At 40.9% G+C, this 25,761-nt stretch overlaps 1 protein-coding gene across 1 annotated transcript in view; it reads right to left on the minus strand.

Moving 5' to 3' along the window:
* Positions 1-414: 414 nt before the first annotated feature.
* The window catches only part of LOC107116032 (putative helicase Mov10l1), a gene marked incomplete at its 3' end in the record, with an annotated part of 33,258 nt that continues 7,911 nt past the window's right edge, over positions 415-25,761 (minus strand). Inside the window, exons 4-19 of the mRNA XM_015417884.1 lie at positions 24,642-24,754; positions 19,713-19,903; positions 17,899-18,039; positions 15,603-15,739; positions 15,326-15,482; positions 12,566-12,760; positions 10,698-10,812; positions 9,019-9,196; positions 7,214-7,281; positions 6,649-6,740; positions 6,088-6,146; positions 4,834-4,931; positions 4,284-4,377; positions 3,499-3,677; positions 2,403-2,549; positions 415-536 (exon numbers count right to left, since the gene is read on the minus strand). Coding sequence (XP_015273370.1) covers positions 415-536; positions 2,403-2,549; positions 3,499-3,677; positions 4,284-4,377; positions 4,834-4,931; positions 6,088-6,146; positions 6,649-6,740; positions 7,214-7,281; positions 9,019-9,196; positions 10,698-10,812; positions 12,566-12,760; positions 15,326-15,482; positions 15,603-15,739; positions 17,899-18,039; positions 19,713-19,903; positions 24,642-24,754 — 2,086 coding nt within the window. The remainder of the gene's footprint in view (positions 537-2,402; positions 2,550-3,498; positions 3,678-4,283; positions 4,378-4,833; positions 4,932-6,087; positions 6,147-6,648; positions 6,741-7,213; positions 7,282-9,018; positions 9,197-10,697; positions 10,813-12,565; positions 12,761-15,325; positions 15,483-15,602; positions 15,740-17,898; positions 18,040-19,712; positions 19,904-24,641; positions 24,755-25,761) is intronic.

Consider the following 25,761-nt stretch of genomic DNA (forward strand, 5'->3'; position numbering starts at 1 on the left):
ACACTGTTACCTTCCCACTGAAGTGGTACCTATTTATCTACTTGCCATTTCTTGCTTTCGAACTGCTAGGTTGGCAGGAGCTGGAACTAGAGACGGGAGCTCACTCCGTCATGCGGCAACTCGGGTCTCGAACTGCTGAACTACTGACCTTCCACAGCCTGCAGTTCAGCGTCTTAACAACTTGAGCCACCGCAGCTCCATTTCTTTATTTCTCTTGTAACAGTAAGTAATAATGCGAGGAGGTAGCAAATGTTAAGAAAGATGCACGCTGAAACATTATGTGACAGTATACTGCAAGCTACTGGGTGGGAAAGACAGGGTAGTTTTGACTCTTTGGTTATAGCAAGACCCTTCCCATTTTTATGTCCCAGATCTGTTCCAGGTGTTACACCCAAACATGCATTCACCATATACCTTATTCCTATTTGGTAGAACATTCCAGCACTGCTGCACGTGACGACAATTATCCTGAACCGAGATGCTTGCCTAATGTCTTCTCCGTCTTTGCAGTAAAGCTTTATTACATCATTCAGACACTGAACGTAAACACAAACAAGCAGTTTCTTCTTCATTTATGACTTTCTAAAGCTAATCTACAGCAATGGCAGAATACTGATACACAAAGTACAATTTTAAAGATTGGAAAGATGTTTACTGCTTTGTATCTGTGAAGCACCATATACTTGATTTTGATTCCAATAATCAGATGTAGCATGAAAACAATTTTAAGGCATTCTGAGTGAGCAACAGAAGACAAAAGGGGCTGCTCTTGCAAACTGAACCTTGTTGCCTCGTTTGCTTAAGATGCACTACATATTCACAAAGCTCTCTACACTTCTATATAGTTTCTTTTGGTAGCTTTTATGTTGAATTGGTTTACATTCTTCCTTTGTACTCTTGCCTCCCACTACTTTATAGTGAGAGAAGCCTACATAACCTGGACTGTCCACCACTAACTCTTGTAAGAGCAACACTGCTTATGCTAAAGCAAAGTGTTGACTCCAGTTTTCGGCATTAATATCAGGACTACAACTACATACTATACTGAATCCCAGGGATGTCCCCAGGTCCTATCAGCATACATACTTTTGGAGTTGTGTGCTCACAACCCCAGGGCATGTGGGAGGTCCATGATGTGCTTTAGAGGGGACTCAAGGTGCTGCCCGTGGTATTTTCTCAATGTGAAATGGCTCTGGGGAGCACTGGCTCTGTTGGGGAAACTTGTGCACAGCTTATCAGCAATGTTCCCTCTAAGCTGTGGGGTCTTGTGAGCACAAATTCTACTTTGTGAGCTCCTGGCATTAAATTTGTGAGCGGGCGATTTGGCTACTGCATAAATTAGTTTGCTCTGGAGCCATCCTTCCTGAGCTAAGACAAAAATGTGTGAAGCCGGAGACTAAAAAACTGTGAGCTAGCTCACACTAACTCAGCTTAGAGGGAACACTGCTTATCAGTACAAGTACATTTCCCGAATGGAGCAAACACTGGGTCCTTGAGGATGTTTTCAATCAAGAAAATGGCACAGCAGGAAAGCTTAAGGCTCTTCTCCTTGAATGCTCCACTCCTGATCTGTGTCAGGCCCTCATGTAGCTGGGTATTAAGTTTCAAGTACAAAAAGGACCCTGAGATGGGCCTGGGAACAGTGAGCGTATCATGTAATTTAGGTCATCAGTCCTCTTTCTGCAGGAGTCTGAACTCCCAAGCATACTTATCTCTTCCATAAAGTGTACAGCTCTGGGGATACCATGCCTCCTAGTCTCAGTGGGAGGCTTACAAGAACTGCACACTCCACTTCTCCATTTTACCCCCCCCCCCCATGGAGAAACTGGCTGGTTGACCTGGAACAGTTTATCTGCATGAGTGAGATATGAAATCAGCAGGGGTACCACAGCAACTATTAGTTTATTTAATGCGTTTAACATACCACCTGTCAAGATATCCAAAGTGGTTTAGAGTTGGAAGAGTTAGTTAGAAAGCCAAGCACTGAATACTGTAAGTAAGGGCAAAAGAATCAGCATTGCAGAATACAGGAAACAAACTTGGTGTGAATACGTTATTTCAGCAGCAAGGCTGCCTTGGAATGCTATTAACTTGGTCTATGCCAAATGTACCAGCTTCTCTCCCCCAGACTGAATTTAGGAGAAATTGGTTTATTGGACTGGAGCCATATTTACAAAGAGCTGATTGGCTGGCCCTTGCATCAGTCACAAATCACCCAGAGTAAATATTGTTTTATAAATAAAATCTTAAATGTTTGTTCATATTAACATGCAAATTCTTGAAAAACATAAAAAATCTGTACAACCTACCTGATATGTACAGGAAGGTGCAAATATGGGAAGCTGACGAAGCCAATATGCAATTCAGACAGAATGAAGTAAAAGAAAAAAGGTCAGCTTTACCTCTTCATTTCTGCTGGACGCATTCACTCTGACCATAGTTCCATGCTTTAACATGTTGCTGTCATGAAGTCGTAAACAAATCAGATCTGTTGCACTGTTTGACGGTGCACAAACTAGGATTCGGCTGTCTGGTAAATTGTAATGTATCTAAAATTTTAAAGGAAAAAAGACACACAACGTTTTTTTTTACAGTTGCTCTATTTCTTGGGACCTTCTTAATAAGCATTAACACCTTAGTTTGGTGTAGTGGTTAAGTGTGCAGACTCTAATCTGGGAGAACCGGGTTTGATTCCCCAGTCCTCCACTTGCACCTGCTGATGTGACCTTGGGTTAGTCACAAGCTCTGGCGCAGCTGTCCTTGAAAAAGAGCAGTTTGTGTCAGAGCTCTCTCAGCCCCACCCACCTCACAGGGTGTCTGTTGTGGGGAGGGGAAGGGAAAAGGAGTTTGTAAGCCGCTCTGAGACACCTTTGGGTAGTGAAGGGCGGGGTATAAATCCAATCTCTTCTTCTTCTTCTTCTAAACAAAATACGATCTGGAACAAGGTTTTCTGTGATGTTATAAGAAAAGTGTTTGCCCTTTAAACAAAGTAACCTATACTCAAAATATTATTTTCCCCCTTTTGAAAATCTACTTGCTATTAAAACATCTCTGTGAAGAGAGATTGGAGCTACTACTGGACTCCGTAAGTGTAACATTTTCTTTGGGACAATTTTTATCTACACAAAAGTAGTTTTTACATGACTGATTCTGGTCTACAATAAAATGCTTTCTAACAACATTTTTCAAGCAAAAGACTTGCTCCTCTTCAAGCCAATGATGTTTATACCAATACAACTGCAATTAGTCCTATTCCAAGATTTTAGGGTGGACAAAGCAAATCACAAGCCCTACTTTTCCTTCTCAAAATCCCCCTATTGTAGACAAGGTCTTAACTTTGTTCTTCCCCTCCTTTTCAAATTAAAAAAAATGAAATTCATTTATAACTAAGATTAAATGATGACTGAATGAAAGAAGAGTTCAGATTTAACTAACAAGCCTTGTATTAAGTTTTATACATGGGCAGTAGAAAGACCCAATTACTCCATTCACCTTTACCTGCAAAATTGCTTCAATTATTGTTACAGTTTTGCCAGTTCCAGGTGGCCCAAAGATAATATAAGGCATGGGACGACATTCGCCACTCAGTATCCTTTTCACGGCTAGTCTCTGATGCTCATTCAGCAAAGGATTGAAGACGTCACAGTCTCTTGGCTGAGAAGTTGTTGTGTCATTCCCTGTATTAAAAATAACTTATATTTCCTATGTCCACCAAATAGCAAACAAGATATTTGCCTCACCCAATACAATATGAATCAAACTGCTTAACAAGTCAGCATGGCACCCAAATCAGTGAAGGACTATAAAAACCTATTAGTAATTAAGTAGTGGGAAATATTATTTATTTATTTGTTTTATTCAATTTATACCCCGCCCTCCCCGCAATGCGGGGAATCATTTATATTTAAGAAAAAAAGTTGCTATAGAAAATCTATATTTGATTTTTTTATTGCACCCTTCCTCCAAGAAGCTCATGATTGCATATATGGATCTCTCTTCCTCCAATTTATCCTCATAATAGCCTTACAAAATAGTTTCAGCTGAGAATTACCAGCCTAAGGCTATTGTGCTTCATGACTAAGTGAATATTTGAGCCTTGGTCTCACCAGTCCCTCTAACTCAACACTCTCCCTAGTATTCTAAAGCTCACAGTATGCCCAGTTTTAAAAATCACATCTTGCAACTGCACATAAGCAAAAGGTACAGAAGAGCTTCTAAACTGCATATACAAAATGACTTAATATTTGGAAAAATAAAGCAAGCATTAAATTATACCTACTTACTTGTCTGTGTGGCAACAGTAACCATGTCATGCATAATGGCCACCTTGTTCTCCTTTGGAAGCCTTTTTTTGTTAACATTTAGCTCCTTCTCATTCTGTTAACAGCACAGGGAAAATACAATCAGTATCAACATTTGTCAGTTTAAAATAGCAACCATTGTTAACGTTTTGCTGTAAGAGTAATGGCTTGACAACTGCATGCAGAGCTTAGTTACCTGCACATTCTAAAAAGCCTTCAAACTGCTTTCCAGATATAATACTGCTTGAAAAGAGTTTGAAAAAAGCATTTGGATTGAAGAGAGAGCAGCACAGGTCTTTGTTTTTTTTACACTGAAGTCATGAGCTGAGCTGCTAAATGAAATGGCAGTCTCCAAGATCCAAACACTAAACATCCTTAGAGTTTGTTCCAAACAATTGCATGACACAGCACTGAAGTTTTTCAATATTAGCAAAAAACCCTATTCAAGGCTTTGGTGCTCATCATTTTGACACTCAAAGTAGTAAGCCATCTAAGCAAAAAACCAACAATACACTGCTAAGCAGCTGTTTACCTCGTCTCCTTGTGTGGTGCTCAGTCTTTCTGCACTGCCAGGACACCAGTGCTTGACTACTTGAGGAGACTGCACTCCAAGACTGTCTGGAAATAAAACTTTGGACAGGCCAAGAGAACAGGATGCTGTGTTATTTTGAACTGCAGTTGCATCAACTGAACTCCTCCTTTAATAGCAGCAAATGTTATGGAAGCAGAAAAAACTTGTTTCTGGCTCTTTAGTCTCAAAAAGATCAATCCATGCCTTTCTGGATGAACTACAGAAATATATAGAAACACTAGCACTTTCAACTATCATGCTAGTCGTCATTCATACATGGGAATCATTTACAGTAGCCCTGTTCATGAGTTACAGTAAACACAGCTATAGCACACACTTGATTTTTCCTTATGTGTAATTCCCATGTTACACTCACCACACATACAGCTGCACATATGATTGGAACTACACATTTATCCAGGTACTGACCCCTGGTTTCATTTGTAAAGTATGTTTGTTGTTTCTTATACACAGATGCATGCACATATATGCAGATTGTATGTGTGCTCACTAAAAGGGCTAGCACTTCCAACAGACATGGTATCAGGGACATTTAGATATAGCCCAGTTTGAACATTTGTACAGCTTCAGAGGGCTCTTTTTGTAGCAGGAACTCCTTTGCATATTAGGCAACACACCCCTAATGTAGCTAATCCTCCAAGAGCTTACAGAGCTCTTCTTACAGGAGCTACTGTAAGCTCTTGGAGAGTTGGCTACATTAGGGGTGTGTCACCTAATATGCAAATGAGTTCCTGCTACAAAAAGAGCCCTGCATGTGTATATATGGAGGAGCCAGAAGGAAAAGACTTACAGGCAGATTGGGAGAGAAAGGGCAGGTAGGGCAGATATGTCCTGAAGATGGCATGACATCCAATTCCCCTCAAGCTGTATATGAAACCTCTCTCTATATATACATGTCAATAAGACTACTGTGATTTAGTCCAGACCATACAAGAGCATAATTGATTAAAAGGCTGAAGATTCCCAGAGGAGCTCTAAATAAATTCCCTTTCTCCTGTCCAAGATGATTAGCTCTGTAGAGTTGACACATCAGTCAAAGAGTTATTTCAGTGGCATCAGTAGCATAACAGTTTGCCATCTGAACTGAGTGGGGTATGGGGTAACCCTTACACAGAAATAGTTTAAAGCAGCCTCCACTTGGTAGCAGTCTGTTTGGAACAGGCTGGGTCTTTCATTACAGAAGACATACCCTACCCTTTTCTCGCAGATGGATGGCTTGTTCTACAGCAAAATGGCACCTCCTGGTAGTAGTCCTATCAAGAGATCAGAACAGAAACTAGAACTAGTGTTTCTGGAACTCATAACAGTGTGCACAATCAACGTATTTGAGCTACGGCTGTATTTATAAAGACATGGAAATGACTTAAGCCAACAGTTTCAGTTCAACCATTTCTCATTAGCAGCTAAAGACAATTATACAAGGTATTATTCAACATTTCTTTAAAGATGGATAAAGCTATACTACATTTAAAATTAGATAACAAAAGGTTTTCTAAATTAGGATGATCTCACTTTTAGTGAAGATCAGTCATCTTTATGCACAATGTTACTATTATGTTAATGAGAACAAGGCCATTAAATCAACACTACTCCGTACATGGAAACCTAATAGGATTAACTACTTTTTCTCTTGTGTAAAAACCTCTACAACACACACAATTGAAGGATCTGGAATGAGCTTCCCAAATCTTTTCAACTGCATACATGTGATTCATAAAACACCCTGTATACAACTGTCAAGTCTACAGCGCATACCTACTAAATGTAAACTCCACATCCATGGGTTCACCATTATAAGCATGTTCAAATTCTGGATTAAGCCTTAGAGTAAGTTCTTCTTCATGAATCTACACGTAAGAGGAAGAAGACAGAGCTTGAACTTCAGTCCTCCTAAAATTATTATATGCTAATCAAATTATATTTCTATACGTGTTTTAACAGAAGCACTTAACTGTGGAAATTTACCAAACTCAAACACAAAAAAACTCTTAATGAAATTAATTCTAAGGCAAAAGGGCTACCTGCAATCAATCTCAAGACAAAAGTGTTTTTGCATCCACTTTCCATTCCCCCACCCCGCAACCCTGTATAATGTAGTGGTTAAAGTATCAGGCTAAGATCTGGGAGACCCAGGTTCAAATCCCCACTCAGCAATGGAAGCTTGCTGGGTGACCTTGGGACAGTCACACATTCTTAGCCTCATCTACCTCACAGAGTTGCTGTGTGGATAAAATGGAGGAGAGCAGAACAATGTAAGCCACCTTGAGTCACCAATGGGAAGGTAGGGTATGAATGAATAAATAAAGCAAAAGCAGCTTACCTCAGTGACAGAGGCAATATAACTTATTTGCTCCAAGTAATCTTGGGTCTTCAATATCACTTTGTCACCTAATTTAGAACACACACATGAAACCATTTCCTCTTCATACAACTTACAACAGGATCTCTGTCTATGTAACAGGGAACTTAAGCAAAGTAAAGCACTTCTATTTTCAGGGCTTCAGTGATGACTTTAAATACAATGTTAAGATGAATCTCTTTATTCACACCTGGTGTTTTGCTAGCTGGATTTAATCATTCACTGTTACCCTATGGATGCTATGTGGAATTTCTGAGATTTTTTGGGAGTGGTAGGATATACCTCTTTAAAATAAAAACTAATGCACAGAAGAGTGATCAGCAGGCTCTTGCCATCTTCCCAAAAAATTGGAAACTGTTTTATCTGTGGCTTGAGAACTCTTCCAATAGGTCAGAATTTTAATGAATAAAATATGTACACAGGCTAATATGGCAATTTTAACATGTCTTAAGCCATCCTGCAAAATAAAGACTGCAACCATGTGTGCACGCTTAGTCTCAATAACTTGGGATGCTTAATAGAAACAGATTCCATTTAAAGAAAAGCAGGTTTTGTCTTAAACTGTACCATATTTCACACTAGAAAAACTATTTTATAACAACTGTACAGTTATTTTATAACAAAGTATAGTTGGTAACAGCTGCCAATGCTGTTAACGTGCACAGTAAAAAAGGTAAAGGTTCCCTTGCTCGAAAGCCAGTCGAATCCGACTCTAGGCTCATCTCCGTTTCAAAGCCGAAGAGCCAGCGCTGTCCGAAGACGTTTCCATGGTCATGTGGCCGGCATGACTAAACACCAAGACGCACGGAACGCTGTTACCTTCCCACCGAAGTGGTACCTATTTATCTACTTGCAATTTCTTGCTTTCGAACTGCTAGGTTGGCAGGAGCTGGAACTAGAGACGGGAGCTCACCCCGTCTTGCACAACACAACACAATAACGTGCACAACAACTGCGTAAATAAAAAAAGTTTTTACCTAAACAAAGATAATTAAACTACTCAAACTATTCTATGAAAATTAATTTTATATCATGTACGCAATTCATAATACAGATTCCAAATTATTCACATATCAACCATATTAAAATTCAAATTCTCAAATCATAGGACAAAAAGCCAAATGTTCCCACAGCCCATCAAAAGCTTGTAAGTCACTCTGTTGAAGATGCTCAGGTGCCTTCAGTTCTCAGAAACAGAAGCCACGTTCCAAGTTGAAACTAGACGAGCCATAATGATATCCAAATACGGTGGGCCCGATGAAGTCCTCCTATGGGCACGCTAGCAATGTTGTTCCACATTTCGCTTGGCAAGGATTTTTCAAGTAGGAACCACTTTCTCAAAACAGGATATCACTGAAACCAAAACTCAGACATATTCTTTCAAAACACCTATTCAAGGCTTTCTTCTGGCAGGGTCATATCATGCATAATGACAACCTTTTCCAGTAGCATGTTAGGCATGGAAACTTAGAAAGTTAAGACAGTAGGTAAAATAGTAATGAAGCAATTTGAATTTTTATATTACTGGTATATGAATTGCTTTGGAATTTGTTGTGTACATGATATAAAATTATTTTTCATAAAATAGTTTGGGTAGTTTAATTATCTTTGTTTAGCTAAAGACAATTTTTTATACACAGTTGTTTTGCTGGTTATAATTTCACTGTTGGTATCACTGTGTTTTGTATAATGCTGTTAATGTGGCTAGAATACTACCCTGCTATCTACAATATTAACACTACATTACAATATGAAGAATGGCATACCTATAGATAAGGGGGGGCGACCCTCTGTGATCCCAGGCACTTCAAGAACCAGGAAGTTCCCATTCCTTTTCAAGGAGACTCCACACAAGGCAAAATCTTTCAATTCCATCTCTTCATGAATTTCCTCAAGCCACAGCAGAGTAGAAAAAAATTCTTCATAGTTAGCTAGACAAAGGCCCTGAAATGAATGAAGTTTATGACAAAGTTTAGATTGGAGAACCCCCAAAACTCGCAACACACACTAAGACCCATGGTACTGTACTTCTGTTTCAAGTAACACACAATGTGCACACTGTAAATTAGCCTGTCTAAGAATGTAGTTAATGTACTTCCACAATGCTACAGATAGGTAGTAACAAGTAGGTGCCCAGCAAGGATTTGCAGAGGGCATCTCATTTTCCCCTCCCCCACTCTTTCAGAGAAGGGAAAGCCCTTACACTTTTCCTGCTCCTCTCCTCCATTTTATCCTCACAAGAACCCTGTGAGCTAGGTTAGGTTGAGAAAATGTAACTGGCCCAGTTTTCCAGTGAGCTTCCATGGCAGATTGTCAACTGAAATCTGGGTTCAGATACTAGCCTGAAACTTTAACCACTACACAACACTAGCTTTCTTTGGGTGGCTGCTGTGGAACAGTAGCAAGCAGCCAGACCTGTGTGAATCATTCACATCACACAGTATCAAGCTTGCCTTGCTGTAGGTGTCATGCATGCCCCCAATGTGTCCTTCATCAAAGGCCAAAACAACCCTGGAAAGGCCTCTCTCCTGCCTGATACAGACAGAAACCAAGGCTTGAAGGCTGGCAATACTGTTGTGGCTGCCTAACAACCCCCATAATCATTCTACTGCAATGTACAGATAAGGAATTCATTTCTTAAAGCTACAGCTACAGCTTCTACTATTCTGAGGGCTTTTAGCCCCTCTTCCCAATGTTATTTAAGATTTAAGGTTTTTCTGCAAATAACTGAGTGTTGTCAAATCACAACCAACTCATGACAAATCCAGGTCCATGGGGGTTTTAAGGCAAGAGATGAAAAGAGGTGATCTGCCATTGCCTTCCTCTGCACAGCAATCCCAGTCTTTCTTGGTGGTCTCCTATCCAAGTACTAACTTCAGCTGACCCTGCTTTGCTTCTGAGATCTGAAGAGATTGGGCTAGGCTGGGTTAAACCTAGGGGCTTGGGTTTTTGTTTGTTTTTTTGTTTTGTTTTTGGCCCCCCAAAGGGGAATTTTTTTTATTTTTGCATTTTCTACACACTATTATTAGCAGTATTAAAAAACCTTTACATGTTCTTTCAAAAAGCTGCCTTTTCTCCTTTAAATGCTAACAGCATGGGATGCTTGGTTTCAGTTAGCAAAATCTTGTGGGGCTTGAAGGGTTAATCTCTTCCTGATTGGTTTCAACCAATCTGCAGTTGCATATGAGCCTTTCAACATTCACAGAATGAGGAATAATTATGGTTCATCAGATTTGTTTTAGTATAACCCTAGGCCCTATTTTCAGTTTTTCCCATTCCTGTACTACTCCAAATCTATGAAATAGCCACTAAAAGCAAGCACATATCAGAACTAAACAGTATTAAGGATGGGAATACTGTACGTGTGAAAGCTACAGCTGCATGCACATTATGCATCTGTATGTTTAATCTGAAAGTAATTTCTGCTGCAGCTATACCATCCTACCTCTCCAAGATGCGGTTTGAAAAGCAAAACATCCCATCTGTTTTCCACACATTTCCTTAATCTATCTGGAACAGGATACTGAGGAATGAAACTTGGTAGCTGTCTCCTTGACTTCCTAAGATACATGATTAATAAAAAAAATAAAAACATAGCATTAGTAAATTTTCACAGTATATAAAGTAATCCTCACATATTCAACTCAACTGGGGTGGGGGTGGGAAGAAAAGAAAAATATACTCGTGTAAGGAAACTAAATTCAACTTCAGCCTTGTAACCAGGGTCACATCATGCATAAGGACAACATTTTCCAGTAGCATGTTAGGCATGTTAAGCCCAGAACCCATTCCCAATTTTACTATGTATAGAGGGTTGGGGTGAGAAGAGGAGGAATGGTAAGAGACTGTCTGAACATCCTTCTAGGGCAATGATATCCTCTTGCAAAGCTCTACTGTGTGTTCAAATGTACTTGAGAGACTCAGCCTTCAGAAATTAGGAACATAGAATAGAGTTTTCAGTTGTGGTGACATCTGTCTTCTTCCCTAGGGAGACCCATCAGGCCTGTTTGCCTCTGTGGGCTTATTTCACCATTTTTACTGCACTATTGTGCTGTTGTTTTCATAGATCTACTTCACTATACCATCTCTTTATATTGTAAGGGGCACTGAGGGCCTCATGGTCAATACAGCAAGGAATAAATGGGTTGGCTTATTAGTGAGCTATTTTCAGCTGCTGCCATGTGGGTAACATGCATGCATGTGTGAATCTGGCCTTGTTTCATTTCCAGTAGGAGACAGAAGCACTACAAGTTTCTCAGAACAGTCTCAGGCAGTGTTCCCTCTAAGCTGAGTTGGTGTGAGCTAGCTCACAGTTTTTTAGCCTCCGGCTCACAGATTTTTGTCTTAGCTCAGGAAGGATGGCTCCAGAGCAAACTAATTGATGCAGCAGCTAAATCACTCGCTCACAACTTTAATGCCAACAGCTCACAAAGTAGAGTTTTTGCTCACAAGACTCCACAGCTTAGAGGGAACACTGGTCTCAGGTAACTCAGTTGCTTCATTACTATTTTACCCATGAAAGCTGTAAAGAGACAAAACCTGTTCAAATTTGGTCCAAATCAGATGGGACAATTTTTCATTAGTTGGGTCTGGTTTTCCCATATCAACCCCCCGCCCCCCCGCGAATTCATTTTGAAAACATTGCAGGGGCCTGACATGGGTCAGAACTGTGACATAAGGGATTGAGGAGCTTCTGCCCCCCACCCCATTTCCCCTGAGCCAAAAGTCCCACAGGAGGTAGCTTTTTGCCACACGCTGGAGCTGCATGTGCACTGCTGCAGGGAATCCAAACCTATGTGTTTAAAAACATCATGTCCAGTTTGGCCCTCAGTATTATAACTCATGTGGCACAGCTGGGCAACCAGTCTGATTTTATGGACAGTTTCTCACCTTCTGAAGTAACAGCTCTTGAGTACTTAGTCCAATCTTCACATTGCTTGTATTTATTTATTTATTCTTTAGATTTGTATCCCGGCCTCCCCGAAGGCTCAGGGCGGCTAACATGTATGTGACCTAATGCAGACCCCTCCCCCATACTAACACATCTCTTGGAAATCCCAATGGCTGCTCACACCAGCTTGGCACTAGTTTCACACATTTAAAATCTTTTCCTTTTATGTGAGTGTTAAGCGTTTGCCTCAACTAAGACACCTGTAATTGTACCATGTTCTGCAAATGTCCATCTCTATACTGAAAGCATAGTATTTATGAATAGACTTTTTCAAAATAAGGCTCCAGATTTAATTAAAAGCTACATTAAAAACAAATGTTATAATTTCTTAAAGCTGATCATTCTACTGCAATGTACAGTACCTTTTTCCTTCTGGAAAAGCCACAACTGCCTTTGTGTACTGGCACTCTGGAGTAATCTGAGGTTTTCTTGGGCAAAAAGGTTCAGTAGCTTCTATTTGCAACTCTTCCTCAGTTACTATAGTTGCTTCAATGTAGCGCCCAATAATGCAGTCAGAAAAACAGAGCAACAGGAGTTCTCTACAGCGACCAGGATTCCTTGAAGGGAATAAATTAAAGGCAAGAATGTCATTAAAGCCATATATGAAAAAGATATACAGGAAGAGCTATTATTACATGAGTCAAAAAAGACATGTTTTCAGCAAGACAGACAAGTAAAGAGTACTTGACCAATGTTTTGTAAACAGCAAACTTGGAGTGCAAAGTAAGGACTAGATAGTTGATTAGCAGAGACAGACAATGGATTCAAGTTTGCATCTGGCAGTTTGAGATTTAATAAAAAACATGCCAAACCACTACCAGCTGTAAAAGGATGTGCTTGGGGGCTAGTCATGAGTCACGTTAATAGAACCCAACAGACTGAAATGTTTTAGATTCCTTAGCTGCCCCTCAAGAGCACTGTTTGATGCAGCTATTTGGAAAAATAAAAAGACAGAGGGGATGCAAGTCTCTCCAACTAATGAGCCCAGGCATGTGTTCAAGTAGTGACTTATGTAATTGCTCCCTCAAGGGCCTGCCATCAGTGGAAGCCATTGCCAAGACCATTGACAAGGCCAGAGGAAGCTATCAGCAGCCAGAAGCAAGGCCAGAGAAAGTAGCTGCAGCAACTAGGTGCCTTTAGCTTATACCAGGACCAGACCGCACCAAAAAAAAATATCCTTCAAGCACATTTTTAAAAAATGAGTATCTATACTTGTTTTAAACTCATGTAATGGTAAGCTGTCTGGAGAGCAACTAGTTCAACAGTTACGCAATGTTTATGTGGCTGTACCTCTGCCTGGGAGATACTGGACAGGGCATTACAGGCTGTGACTGGATGGTTCAAACAGAACCGACTGAAAGATACTGTAACTCGCTTATGTGGGGCTGCCCTTATACTTGACCTGGAAACTGCAGCTAGTAAAGAATGCAGCGGCACATATGCTGACAGTGACGCGTGTGTGGGCTTGCATTCAGCCAGTGCGGCACCAACTCCATTGGCTGCCGATAGAGTACCGGATCCAGTTCAAGGTTCTGGTGTTAATCTTCAAAGCCCTATACGGCCAGGGACCTGCATATCTTTGGGATCGCCTCTCCCCATATGTGCCCTGCAGAGCATTGCGCTCAACTGACCCACATTTTCTGGTTGTCCCTATCCTCAAGGATGTCCGACTAGCCTCAACCAGGGCTGGGGCCTTTTCTGCCCTGGCCTGGTGGGACAAGCTCCCACTCAAGATCAGGGCCCCTGTGGGATTTATTACAATTTTGCAGAGCCTGTAAAACACAGCTGTTCTGCTGGGCTTTCAGCTGAGGCGGCGGATATCCAAAAACCATCTCTGCCCTCCCCTACTGACATCGCTGACTCTTATGATCAGCCTAAACTGAGCATAGCAACATGAACCTTGATTGCTGTTTTTATTACTGTTTTAGTTATTTTAACTATTGTTGTTGAGATTTTGTGACTTTGTAACCCGCCCTGATCCTATCTGCAGGGAGGGCGGGATAAAAATCAAAATATAAATAAATAAACTCGATATCTCAACGAACAGCAGTTGAAATCCAAGTGGGCATGGAAAAGTCCGCTGCTGTGCTTGCTCACACCTCTCTCTCTCCAACTCTCTCTAAGCACATGGCACTTGATTTAACAATTCCTGACTTGATCAATTATCTACTTCATCATGCTATAGAAATGTAGGTGCCTTAGTGATGTAAGAAACTTTTTCCTTGCTTGGCAAGATATGAGTGAATGACTTTATCTTGTTTTGTGGTTTTATATTGTCGGAAACGATCCCTTCTACATACACTTCTGCAAAGCAAACACCCAGTCTTTATTGTTTTATGGCTATTTTTGCCTTGAATGTTTAAATAAACGAAAGCTGGGCAAAACTGAAAGCTGAGAAATTATTTCTCTCTGAATTCAAAGGCAAACGCCGGCATGTTAAAGAAGAGGAGGAGACAGCAACAATGTTCCGTGCCAGCAAGCAGGAAAAAAAATAGCAGATTTTTTTCGTACCTGGGAATCCTACAATATTTAGTGTTCCTGTTTCAAATAAATTTTCAGTTCTGGACTCCGAGAATACTAAGGATGTTGGCATGGAAGATATGGAAGCACCAGGAGATGGGGATGATAAGAGGAGTTTTTTTAAAAGGAGTTAGTGAAGAGCGTAATCTAGATGGATTGATAAATTACCCATAAAGGTAAAGGTTCCCTTGCTCGAAAGCCAGTTGAGTCCGACTCTAGGGTTGCGGTGCTCATCGCCGTTTCCAAGCCGAAGAGCCAGCGCTGTCTGAAGACATTTCCGTGGTCATGTGGCCGGCATGACTAAACACCAAGGCACACGGAACGCTGTTACCATCCCACCGAAGTGGTCCCTATTTATCTACTTGAAATTTCTTGCTTTCGAACTGCTAGGTTGGCAGGAGCTGGAACTAGAGACGGGAGCTCACTCCATCATGCGGCACACTCGGGTCTCGAACTGCTGAACTACTGACCTTCCACAGCCTGCAGTTCAGCATCTTAACCACTTGAGCCACCGCTAAAACCTTACAGCTTATCTTTGACTCTCTGAAGGACTTAAAAGAACATATCTTGAAAACATTTATGCTAAAACAAAGTACACTTACTTTGCTGTGCATAAAATCACTATGCGAGTCTTTGTACCAGGAAGCAGAGAGATCTCTGTACTGGGCAATGTTTTTCCTTCTATATTTTCTTTGTCATTGCTTAGTTTTTCATATCTTCCAATAACGGACTTCTCTTGGTCTCCCATTTTCTTTAGATCTACTTTTAAGAAAGATATATCAAATTAAGCCAAATTACACTGTCTGACATGCAGGGGCTTTTTTAGGGACAGACAAGACATAGCCATTTGTTATGTTTAATATGTTCATGTATATTTACTTGGTGTAATGGCTGATGTTAGAGATGCTGAAGAATTCTTGGGGTCTTCTCCTGGCATTTGAAGACAAAATTGTTTCGCTTTTTCCCAGTCACCTAACTTGCAGCTAATCAAACAGTGTGCTGTTTGCCCTTTATTCCTAAAAAGGGAACATTGAAGCCTAATGTTGGCTTTAAAGAAACATTTCAAGATATAAGATGATCATTCTGTTTCTTCCCCCCAGTCCTTTTTATCCCAACAGGTATTTGAGGTAACACAGACAATTAAAAATTAAATAAACAAGCATAAGGTATTAGAACCACATTTAAATTAATGGGCTAGGAGGAATTCAACCACATTGGAAACAGTGTTTGCAACCAAGCCATCAAGGATATAAGGTTAAGATTTTTGGGAAGTTTCAAACTTGAGCTGATGATTACACAAGGCAATACTTTAATAGAGTTCAGACATTATACCAATAGTTAGAAGAATACATCTTAATTTTAGTGTGAATAATAAAGTACACCCAGTTTGGGTTACATGTTGGTGATACTATGCTGCGTCTCTACAGTTTTATGCATGCTAACAACCATATTCAAAAAACCATGCTAGTGTTACATTATAGGCAAGCAAAAGGTAATAAGCCCTTAGTACAACAGAGTTCCTGCTTTCTTTGCAATCACTTCTTAGTAACTGCTTCCAGGACAAGTTGACAAGTCACCTCTAATGCTCCCCTATATTCTAGAGAGCCTGTGACTATTTTTTCTATTTGCTTTCAACCTGGCTGGGTGGAGAGAGGGAAGGGAAATAAGATTCAAATAATTGTATAGGTACAGCTACATCCACCCATTCACCATGACATACAATGCTACTAGGTTTATGTTAATGTAAAAGTGGCTAAATTGCCTGTAAGAAATAAATGGACAACTGATATAAATCCATAGTTTTAATTGGCTCTCCCGGTGATATACGTTTTCATGGTGGTGGTGGTGGAAAGTGCCATCAAGTCACAGCTGACTTATAGCAACCCCATAGGGTTTTCAAGACAAGAGACTAACAGAGGTGGTTTGCCATTGACCGCCTCTGTATAGCAACCTTGGATTTCCTTGGTGGTCTCCCATCTAAATACTAACTAGGACTGACCCTGCTTACCCTCATTAGACGAGACTGGACTAGCCTTATGGCAATCGAAAAGCAAAGTCCAGTGGCTTAACGACTAGCAACATTTATTTAAGCATGAGCTTTCACGAGTCAGAGCTCACTGTTACCCCCTCTCTCTCTCACATACAAACGTCATGGTTCCTGTGCAGCAGTTACTGGCAAAAGTAAGCTGGCAGTTTCACTATCCATCCTATCTTAAAGATACCCATTCCCCTAAAATACACTTGGACAAATAAAATCTAAGTAACTGTCCAGTCCAGGACTCGCTGCCCAGAACGGCCGGACCTACCGAAGATAACTTCCACTGAGCCCTGACCAAGGGGCTCCACGCCACCCAGGGACTGACGGCTGGCTTCAGGCAGCCCCAAGCCAACCATGAGAGAACAGAATATTCCCCGACATTTCCCTCTTTCCTGACAGGAAGAACCAGCCATGCTGCTGGTGGCAAGGAGAGTGGAGGAAGGCCGGCCACGGACAAATGGCGCCCCGCCTCCTGAGGTCCTGGGGAGCCTGCCTGCCCAGGGTATCAGTAAAGTTAAAGGGCAGAGCTCCCGAAGCCTCGAGGCAGGAGGGAATGGGGAAGGGAAACCACTGAAGAGAAGGGATCCTTACGTGGGAATGCAACAGGAACACCGGGGAGAAGAGAGGAAGATCCAGCTACACCCGAGACAAACAGGCAAGAGAAGGAACGAGGGAGGAGTTGGGAAAGCGGGCTTTAAGGGGAGCATTAAGAGAACCAATGGGAAGATGGAAAGCAAAGACAGCTAGAGGGTTGACCATTCACTCCACAGAACAGGAGGGAGATGGAAGGCAGATACAGGGAGAGACCAGGATAAAAGGGAGCAACAGCTGAGGTCGAGGAGGAGGATGTTGGTCTAAGTCCATGCCAGAGAGAGAGAGGGACAGAGAGACGAGGAGTCAGCTAATAGGGATGATATAACCCTAAGCCCTCCCAATTCTGAGACCTCAGTGTCCCTGGAACAACAGTGTGTGTGTGTGTGTGGGGGGGAGTGCTAGGAGTGAAGTGGAAAGAACCCATAATAATAACCTACAGCACAAGTTCACTTTGAGGAAGAAGCACGTTATGTTTTAGGGTTCAAATCTGACTTTGGATAGTCAAGTGGAAAAATTTAAATAGTCAAAAAGCAAGCAATTTACTCAATCCAGACTTCCATGCTTTTTTTCTCTCCTAGTCTGAGTGTTCCAAAGTTTGTTGTTTCTGACACCTTGAGACCTCCTTTGTCCTTCAACAAATTTTCATATGGCTCATTCAAGTTCACTCCACTGGTTGAAGATGTCCTGTAAGAAAACAAAATTGTGTTACATCACAAGACACAAATAGCTTGTTATTCCAAATAATGCATGGCTTTTTCCACCAACTACATGTACACCAATAGTCAAAATACAACTCCAGCAGTTTAAAAAAATATACTGAATGAAATGCTTAATATGAGACAAATACTGATTAGAAACAGGCTTTTATCCTTCTGAATGAACAGAAACAAGTATGTTGAAGAATGAGCCTTGAAGACTAATTGGTATTACCACCAACCAAACCTATCAACGATCCTGATATCATTTTGACTTCTACATAGATGTGTCACACTCTCTCTGCATAAAGTCTTGTTGACTGGATTGTCACTTCATGCATCTGATAGGGTGCTCAACTTCATGAAAGTTTTGCTACCATAAATTTGGTAGTCTTTAAATTGGCACAAGATTTTTCTGTTGCAACAAGGTAACATTATTCTTGCTTAATTTAAAAATAGCACCACCCTTTGCATTTTTTTGAGCTGATCAAGAATCAGTAAATTAACTCAATGTTTAATTATGTGCAATGAAAGCCATGAACTTCTCAATCTTTTAAGCTATTTTTCAGGCACATGCAGCTCTAGAGAACATTAATTCTTCCCAACATAGCATAGCATCTCACTGGTGCACTTTGTAAATGTTTTGAAAAAACAAAAGACTGGATTTGGTTGGGAGAAAAAAAGTGTCTTTTTTCTTTTAGGATTAATGAGTGGAGTTTGTTGCTAGGTGAAATCGCACAGAGTGTTAGGATTAAGCCCCACTTCCTTCCTGACTTTAATCCACATTTGGGTCTACATACACTTGAAATTTAGTTTCTGAAAAATGATAGAGAACATCTCATCTATTTTGATCATTAGTTAGTGAAAGCACACCTCTGCCAGTCTGGGCAAAAAATCATTTTGGCTTTTAATTAGCTCAGTGCCACGCAATGAAAGAATTCTGTGTGCATGTGAGTGTGGTTAGGTGAGGTGATTTACAACAGCATTTTAACCTGCTTGTGCTTTCTAATACACATGTTACTTCTGCCCATTATTTGAGATTTAAAAGTGGTTTCTATGTTTATGGATGCATCTTTAGGATGAAACAACATTTTGGGTATGCTAGTAGCTCTTATGGACTTATTTGCAAAACTGCTTCAATACACACGAAGTTTGTCACTATACTATTACAAACACTACACTACAAACTCCCGCAAGAATTGAGGACAGAAAGGCACCACCACAACCCTGAAGTCCTACATTAGTTACTGTTGCTGTAACATTCTAAATCCGCTTAAAGGTTTTACGGAAACACGTATTCCCTGAATCAAATAATCCTTGATTAAGGAAATAGAATTTGCAATGATAGTCAAGAGAACCTACACAAGAGAGCAGAGGCATACAAGATTTCCCTTGCACATTAAATTCTTGGCACGGGTAGAGAACTTGCACTTCCAGGAAAAGATTTACACATTTTTCAAAAACCCAAACAGATTTATTATTTTAAGAAAAACAATACCCTGCAATGGTACAGAGACAGTTTACAAACTAATCTTTAGCAGATTACGCTGTTCAGAAAACCCAAGAAGGAATCACATTGTACTCTGTCAGACACTTGTTTTCTCATGGGCACAGAAACTTTTTAAGCACAAACCAGGGAATTCTCTATGAAATTAGATTTACCCATTATTTTCTGATGGAGTCATGCAAAGCGCTCTCCAAGTATAACACGACTGGTTACTCTCCACCACTACCACATTGACCAGATCATGTCTACGGGGCATATAACCATCAGGAAGTATTAATGAATCCATAGTGAAAAACATACTGTCATCTACCACACCAATTCTTCCGCAAACACTGGAAATCTGAACCTGCAACAATTACAGTTACCATTAGACATAATAAAAACTTTTTTTTCATCATCTGACAAAGTGTGCATGCACATGAACACTCACACCTTGAATAAAACTTTGTTTGTCATAAAGGTGCCATTGGACTCTTAACTTGGTTCTATTGCTTCAGACCAACACGGCTACCCACCTTGATCTAGCAAAATATCCCTTTACACTACTTAATGCATACTTAGGCTGAGGTTACCAGAGATAACAGTATCTCAAAATGTCCAATAACTCTTCATACAAGAACAACCTTGGCTACATTCAGCTGTCTTAGCAAAAAAGTTCAGACAGTGATGGGCATAAACTGCCCCCCAATTAAGTAACAAGTGCAATCAAACACCTCATGATCTGATAGGCCTTGACTCAAGCTCTAATTTGTGAAAATGCCCATTTGTAGGAACCTGGTCAAATTGAAGCTTGTTTCTTCCCCACAAACCACAGTTCTATACTTTAGATGTGCAGCATGTGGGCATAGGGAGAAAAGTCCAGTTCGCTGAGATTTCCAAATGCTAATGCCTGGGTGAACATTTTAGCTCAAGAGCCCCTATCCCTGAAACCACGCTCCACATTTGAGGGAAGCAGGAAAGCATGACAAAAAGCTGTATTTATACTCTTCAAAGATGAACCTTTATTGTCTTGCAACAGCTAACTGCTGCCATTTTTGCATGATCACTATACAGAAATGTAACATTACATAGTATCACACTTATTTTCAGTTGTCAATTTTTAGATCAGCATAGCTAATTTGTTTTCTTCTATAAATTAAGAGGATTATACGAAATATTAAATTTACCAAATACTGGTTTAAGACAGATTCCGGGATGCTAGTATTGGTTGCTCCAATGCAAATATATGGAAGAACATTTCAAATCACTGCAATACGACAGAGGATATGCTTGAACATTACTATGCTTCCTCACCTCTAATCACGATAGGATTGGGAGTTGGCCTTGGACAAGCTCCCACTATGCATTCAGGTGCTGAGTAACTACCAGAGGGGCACACAGTTTAGAAATATCAGGTCCTGTAGAGTCTAGGGAAGACTGCCAGACACTCAGGCCAACTTACAGCAGTTATGTAGGACAAGGTTAACATTATAATGTTGTAATATAAATATAATTTATATTATAATGTTGTAATATAAATAACCTCCTCATGGATCACTGCCTTGTCGTGGCGAGGGGGCTTGCGCAGTTCAATGAAGCTGTGGGCTATGCCGTGAAGGGCCACCCAAGACGGACAGGCCACAGCAGAGAACTCAGACCAAGCGTGATCCACCGGAGAAGGTAATGGCAACCCACTCCAGTATGTTTGCCAAGAAAACCCCATGGACAGTATCAAAAGGCTAAAAGATATGACGCCGGAAGATGAGCCCCTCAGGTCGGAAGGTGTCCAATATGCTACTGAGGAAGAGCAGAGGACAAGTACAAGTAACCCCAGAAAGAGTGAAGCGGCTGGGCCAAAGCCGAAAGGACCCTCAGTTGTGGATGTGTCTGATGGTGAAAGGAAAGTCCAATGCTGCAAAGAACAATACTACATAGGAACCTGGAATGTAAGATCTATGAATCAAGGTAAGCTTGACGTGGTCAAAAATGAGATGGCAAGACTGAACATCGATATCCTAGGAATCAGTGAACTAAAGTGGACAGGAATGGGCGAATTTAACTCAGAAGACCATTATATCTACTACTGTGGCCAGGAATCTCGTAGAAAAAATGGTGTGGCCTTTATAGTCAACAAGAGAGTGCAAAAGGCAGTACTGGGATACAATCTCAAAAATGACAGAATGATTTCTGTCCGATTCCAAGGCAAACCATTCAACATCACAGTAATTCAAGTGTATGCCCCAACCACTGATGCAGAAGAGGCTGAAGTAGACCGGTTCTATGAAGACCTACAACACCTCCTAGAACTAACACCAAAAAATGATGTCCTCATCATCATAGGGGACTGGAATGCTAAAGTAGGAAGTGAAAAGGTAACTGGAATAACAGACAAGTTTGGCCTTGGAAAGCAAAATGAAGCAGGGCAAAGGTTAACAGAGTTTTGTCAAGAGAACACACTGGTCATAGCGAACACCCTTTTCCAACAACCTAAGAGGCGACTCTACACATGGACATCACCAGATGGGCAACACCGAAATCAGATTGACTATATAATTTGCAGTCAAAGATGGAGAAGCTCTATCCAGTCAGTAAAAACAAGACCTGGAGCTGACTGTGGTTCAGATCATGAGCTACTCATTGCAAAATTCAGACTTAAACTGAAGAAAATCGGGAAAACCATGAGGCCATTCAGGTTTGACCTAGATCACATCCCTGATGAATATACAGTAGAGGTGAAGAATAGATTCAAGGGTCTGGATTTGATAGATAGAGTGCCTGAAGAACTATGGACAGAGGTTCGTGACATCGTACAGGAGGCAGCAATCACCACCATACCAAAGAAAAAGAAATGCAAGAAAGCAAAATGGCTTTCTGATGAGGCTTTACAAATAGCAGAGGAAAGAAGGAAAGCGAAAGGCAAAGGCGAAAAGGAAAGATTTACCCAACTGAACGCAGATTTCCAGAGAACAGCAAGGAGAGATAAGGAGGCCTTCCTGAATGAACAGTGCAAAGTAATAGAAGAAAACAATAGAATGGGAAGGACTAGAGATCTCTTCAAGAAAGTTGGAGAAATCAAGGGAGCGTTCCATGCAAAGCTGGCCATGATAAAGGACAAAAACGGTAGGGACCTAACAGAAGCAGAAGAGATTAGGAAAAGATGGCAAGAATACACAGAAGAACTATACAAGAAAGACCTCAATGTCCTTGACAAACACGACGGTATAATCACTGACCTTGAGCCAGACATCCTGGAATGTGAAGTTAAATGGGCCTTAGAAAGCATTACTAACAACAAAGCTAGTGGAGGTGATGGTATTCCAGCTGAGCTATTCAAAGTCTTAGAAGATGATGCTGTTAAAGTTCTGCACTCCATTTGCCAGCAAATTTGGAAAACGCAACAGTGGCCACAGGATTGGAAAAGATCAGTATACATTCCAATCCCAAAGAAGGGCAATGCCAAGGAATGTTCAAACTATCGCACAATTGCACTCATATCACACGCTAGCAAGGTCATGCTCAAGATCCTACAAGCTAGGCTTCAACAGTACGTGGATAGAGAACTACCAGAAGTACAAGCTGGGTTTCGAAGAGGTAGAGGAACTAGAGATCAAATTGCCAACATTCGCTGGATTATGGAGAAAGCAAGAGAGTACCAGAAAAATATCTACTTCTGCTTCATTGACTATGCTAAAGCTTTTGACTGTGTGGATCACAACAAACTATGGCAGGTCCTTAAAGAGATGGGAGTACCAGACCACCTCACATGTCTCTTGAGAAACCTGTATAAGGGCCAAGAAGCGACAGTTAGAACCGGATACGGAACAACTGATTGGTTCAGCATAGGAAAAGGAGTACGACAAGGATGTATACTGTCACCTTGCTTATTTAATATATATGCAGAGTACATCATGCGAAATGCTGGCCTGGATGAATCACAAGCGGGAATTAAGATTGCTGGGGAAAAGATCAACAACCTCAGATATGCAGATGATACCACTCTAATGGCTGAAAGTGAAAAGGATCTAAAGAGCCTCTTGCTCAGAGTAAAAGAGGAGAGCGCAAAAGTGGGCTTGAAGCTCAACATCAAAAAAACTAAGATCATGGCATCCGGCCCCATCACTCCTTGGCAAATAGAAGGGGAAGTCGTGGAAGTAGTGACAGACTTCACGTTCCTGGGATCCCAGATCACCGCAGACTGTGACTGCAGCCATGAAATTAAAAGACGCCTGCTCCTTGGGAGGAAAGCGATGGCGAACCTAAACAGCATGATAAAAAGTAGAGACATCACCCTGCCAACAAAAGTCCGCATGGTCAAAGCAATGGTATTCCCAGTAGTCATGTATGGCTGTGAGAGTTGGACTATAAGGAAGGCCGAGCGCCGAAGAATAGATTCTTTTGAACTATGGTGCTGGAGAAGACTCTTGAGAGTCCCTTGGACTGCAAGAAGAACAAATCAGTCAATCCTCAAAGAAATCAACCCTGACTGTTCCCTGGAAGGCCAGATAATGAAACTGAAGCTCAAATACTTTGGCCACCAAATGAGAAGGGAGCATTCACTGGAAAAGACCCTGATGCTGGGAAAGATTGAAGGTCAAAGAAGACGGGGACGGCAAAGGATGAGATGGTTAGACAGTGTCAGCGATGCAACGAACATGAAATTGAGCCAACTTCGGAGGACGGCGGAAGACAGGAGAGCCTGGCGGGAGATTGTCCATGGGGTCGCGAAGAGTCGGACTCGACTGTGCGACTGAACAACAACAACAACAACAAATATAAATATAAAATTGACTAAAGCAGCTTAAATATCATGGCTTCCTAGAAGGAACGCTGGTAATGACAACCTTATACAGGGTGATGAGAGTTTTCCCTAAAAGGAGATTTAAGTGCCCTCACAAAACTAAAGCTGTCAGATTGCCTAGAAGCCATAACTAAATTTCGTCATGTTTGTATGGGGATGTACCCTTGAGTAGCTCAATTTTGGAAGTTTTACTCTAGCACCAGCTACCAGTGTAGAAGTTTCTTAAGTTACCCATCATCCTTACATTACAGCACTTGAGAAAATATTTGTAACCACCCCTCAAAACTAGATCAGGAAATATGCCTACCTTGTCAATTCTCTTATATCTCAAGGGCTTTACAGAAACTGCTTCACTGCTCCAAGTCGTTGGGTTAATAACATATTCAGCTTGCACCCAATCTCCTTTGTAAGGTTCAAAGTCTTAAAAATAAAATCAGCACAAGTACAACAAGTTTGGACACAGCAGAGATAAAAGTCTGAGTCAGTGTTGTCAAGGCATGATATCAAAACAAGGCACAGAACAATACATGGCTACATAGTTATAACATCAGAACTTATTGTGTTCTACTGGACAATGGAGATTAAATTTCAAAACAGCAAACTGGAAAAAGGCTACAAATGACAACAGTCCATACATATTTTATCACATCTGACATAAGCTGTTCAGATATCAACATCTTCCCCTCTTATGTGACAGGGCTGGGGGCTGCCAAACAGTTAACTTGTAATCTTTAATAAGCACAAAACAATTTTGGCCTATTTATTACCTGGTGTGGGTTGCCATGAGTGTATCACACACATTTTGACTTTAGTGGCATCCTATTACTTTCTGGGCTCAACTCTAGGCACCAACTATCACCTATGAAATCTTTCATAACCTGGGACCTGAATCAACCCAGAGGACTGTCTCTACCTGCATAGTGATATGTGAAAATTTCCAAAGCTTAATTTTCTGTGGATATTTTCAACTTCTAAAGATTCATTGATTCATCAATGTAATACCAATGTAATACCAATACAAAATTGGGCAAGCTTGGCACTTTCAAAGCTAGAATTAAATTTTCCAGGTGATTCTTCCTAGGAATTGTGCAGATGTATATTTCACTTAATTAAAAAAGGAGAGAATCCACAAATTCATATAATAAACCAAATAAAAATTAAAGTATTAAATTTATTTAATTTGCTTGTACCCCACCAATGGGGACCCAAAGAGGCTTACATCATTCTCCTCTCTTCCATTTTATCCTCACAACAATCCTGTGAGGTACATTAGGGCTGAGTGTGTGTGACTGGCCCAAAGTCACTCAGCAAGCTTCTACTGCATGATCGGGAATTTGAAACTGGGTCTCCCCAGATATTAGTCCAATACCACTACACTGTACTGGCTTTTACCTACTGGCTGAGCTGGTCAAATTTTTGTTAAGTAT

This window comes from Gekko japonicus, unplaced genomic scaffold (assembly GCF_001447785.1).
Source record: "Gekko japonicus isolate JY-2015 unplaced genomic scaffold, Gekko_japonicus_V1.1 scaffold528, whole genome shotgun sequence".
Lineage (NCBI taxonomy): Eukaryota > Metazoa > Chordata > Lepidosauria > Squamata > Gekkonidae > Gekko > Gekko japonicus.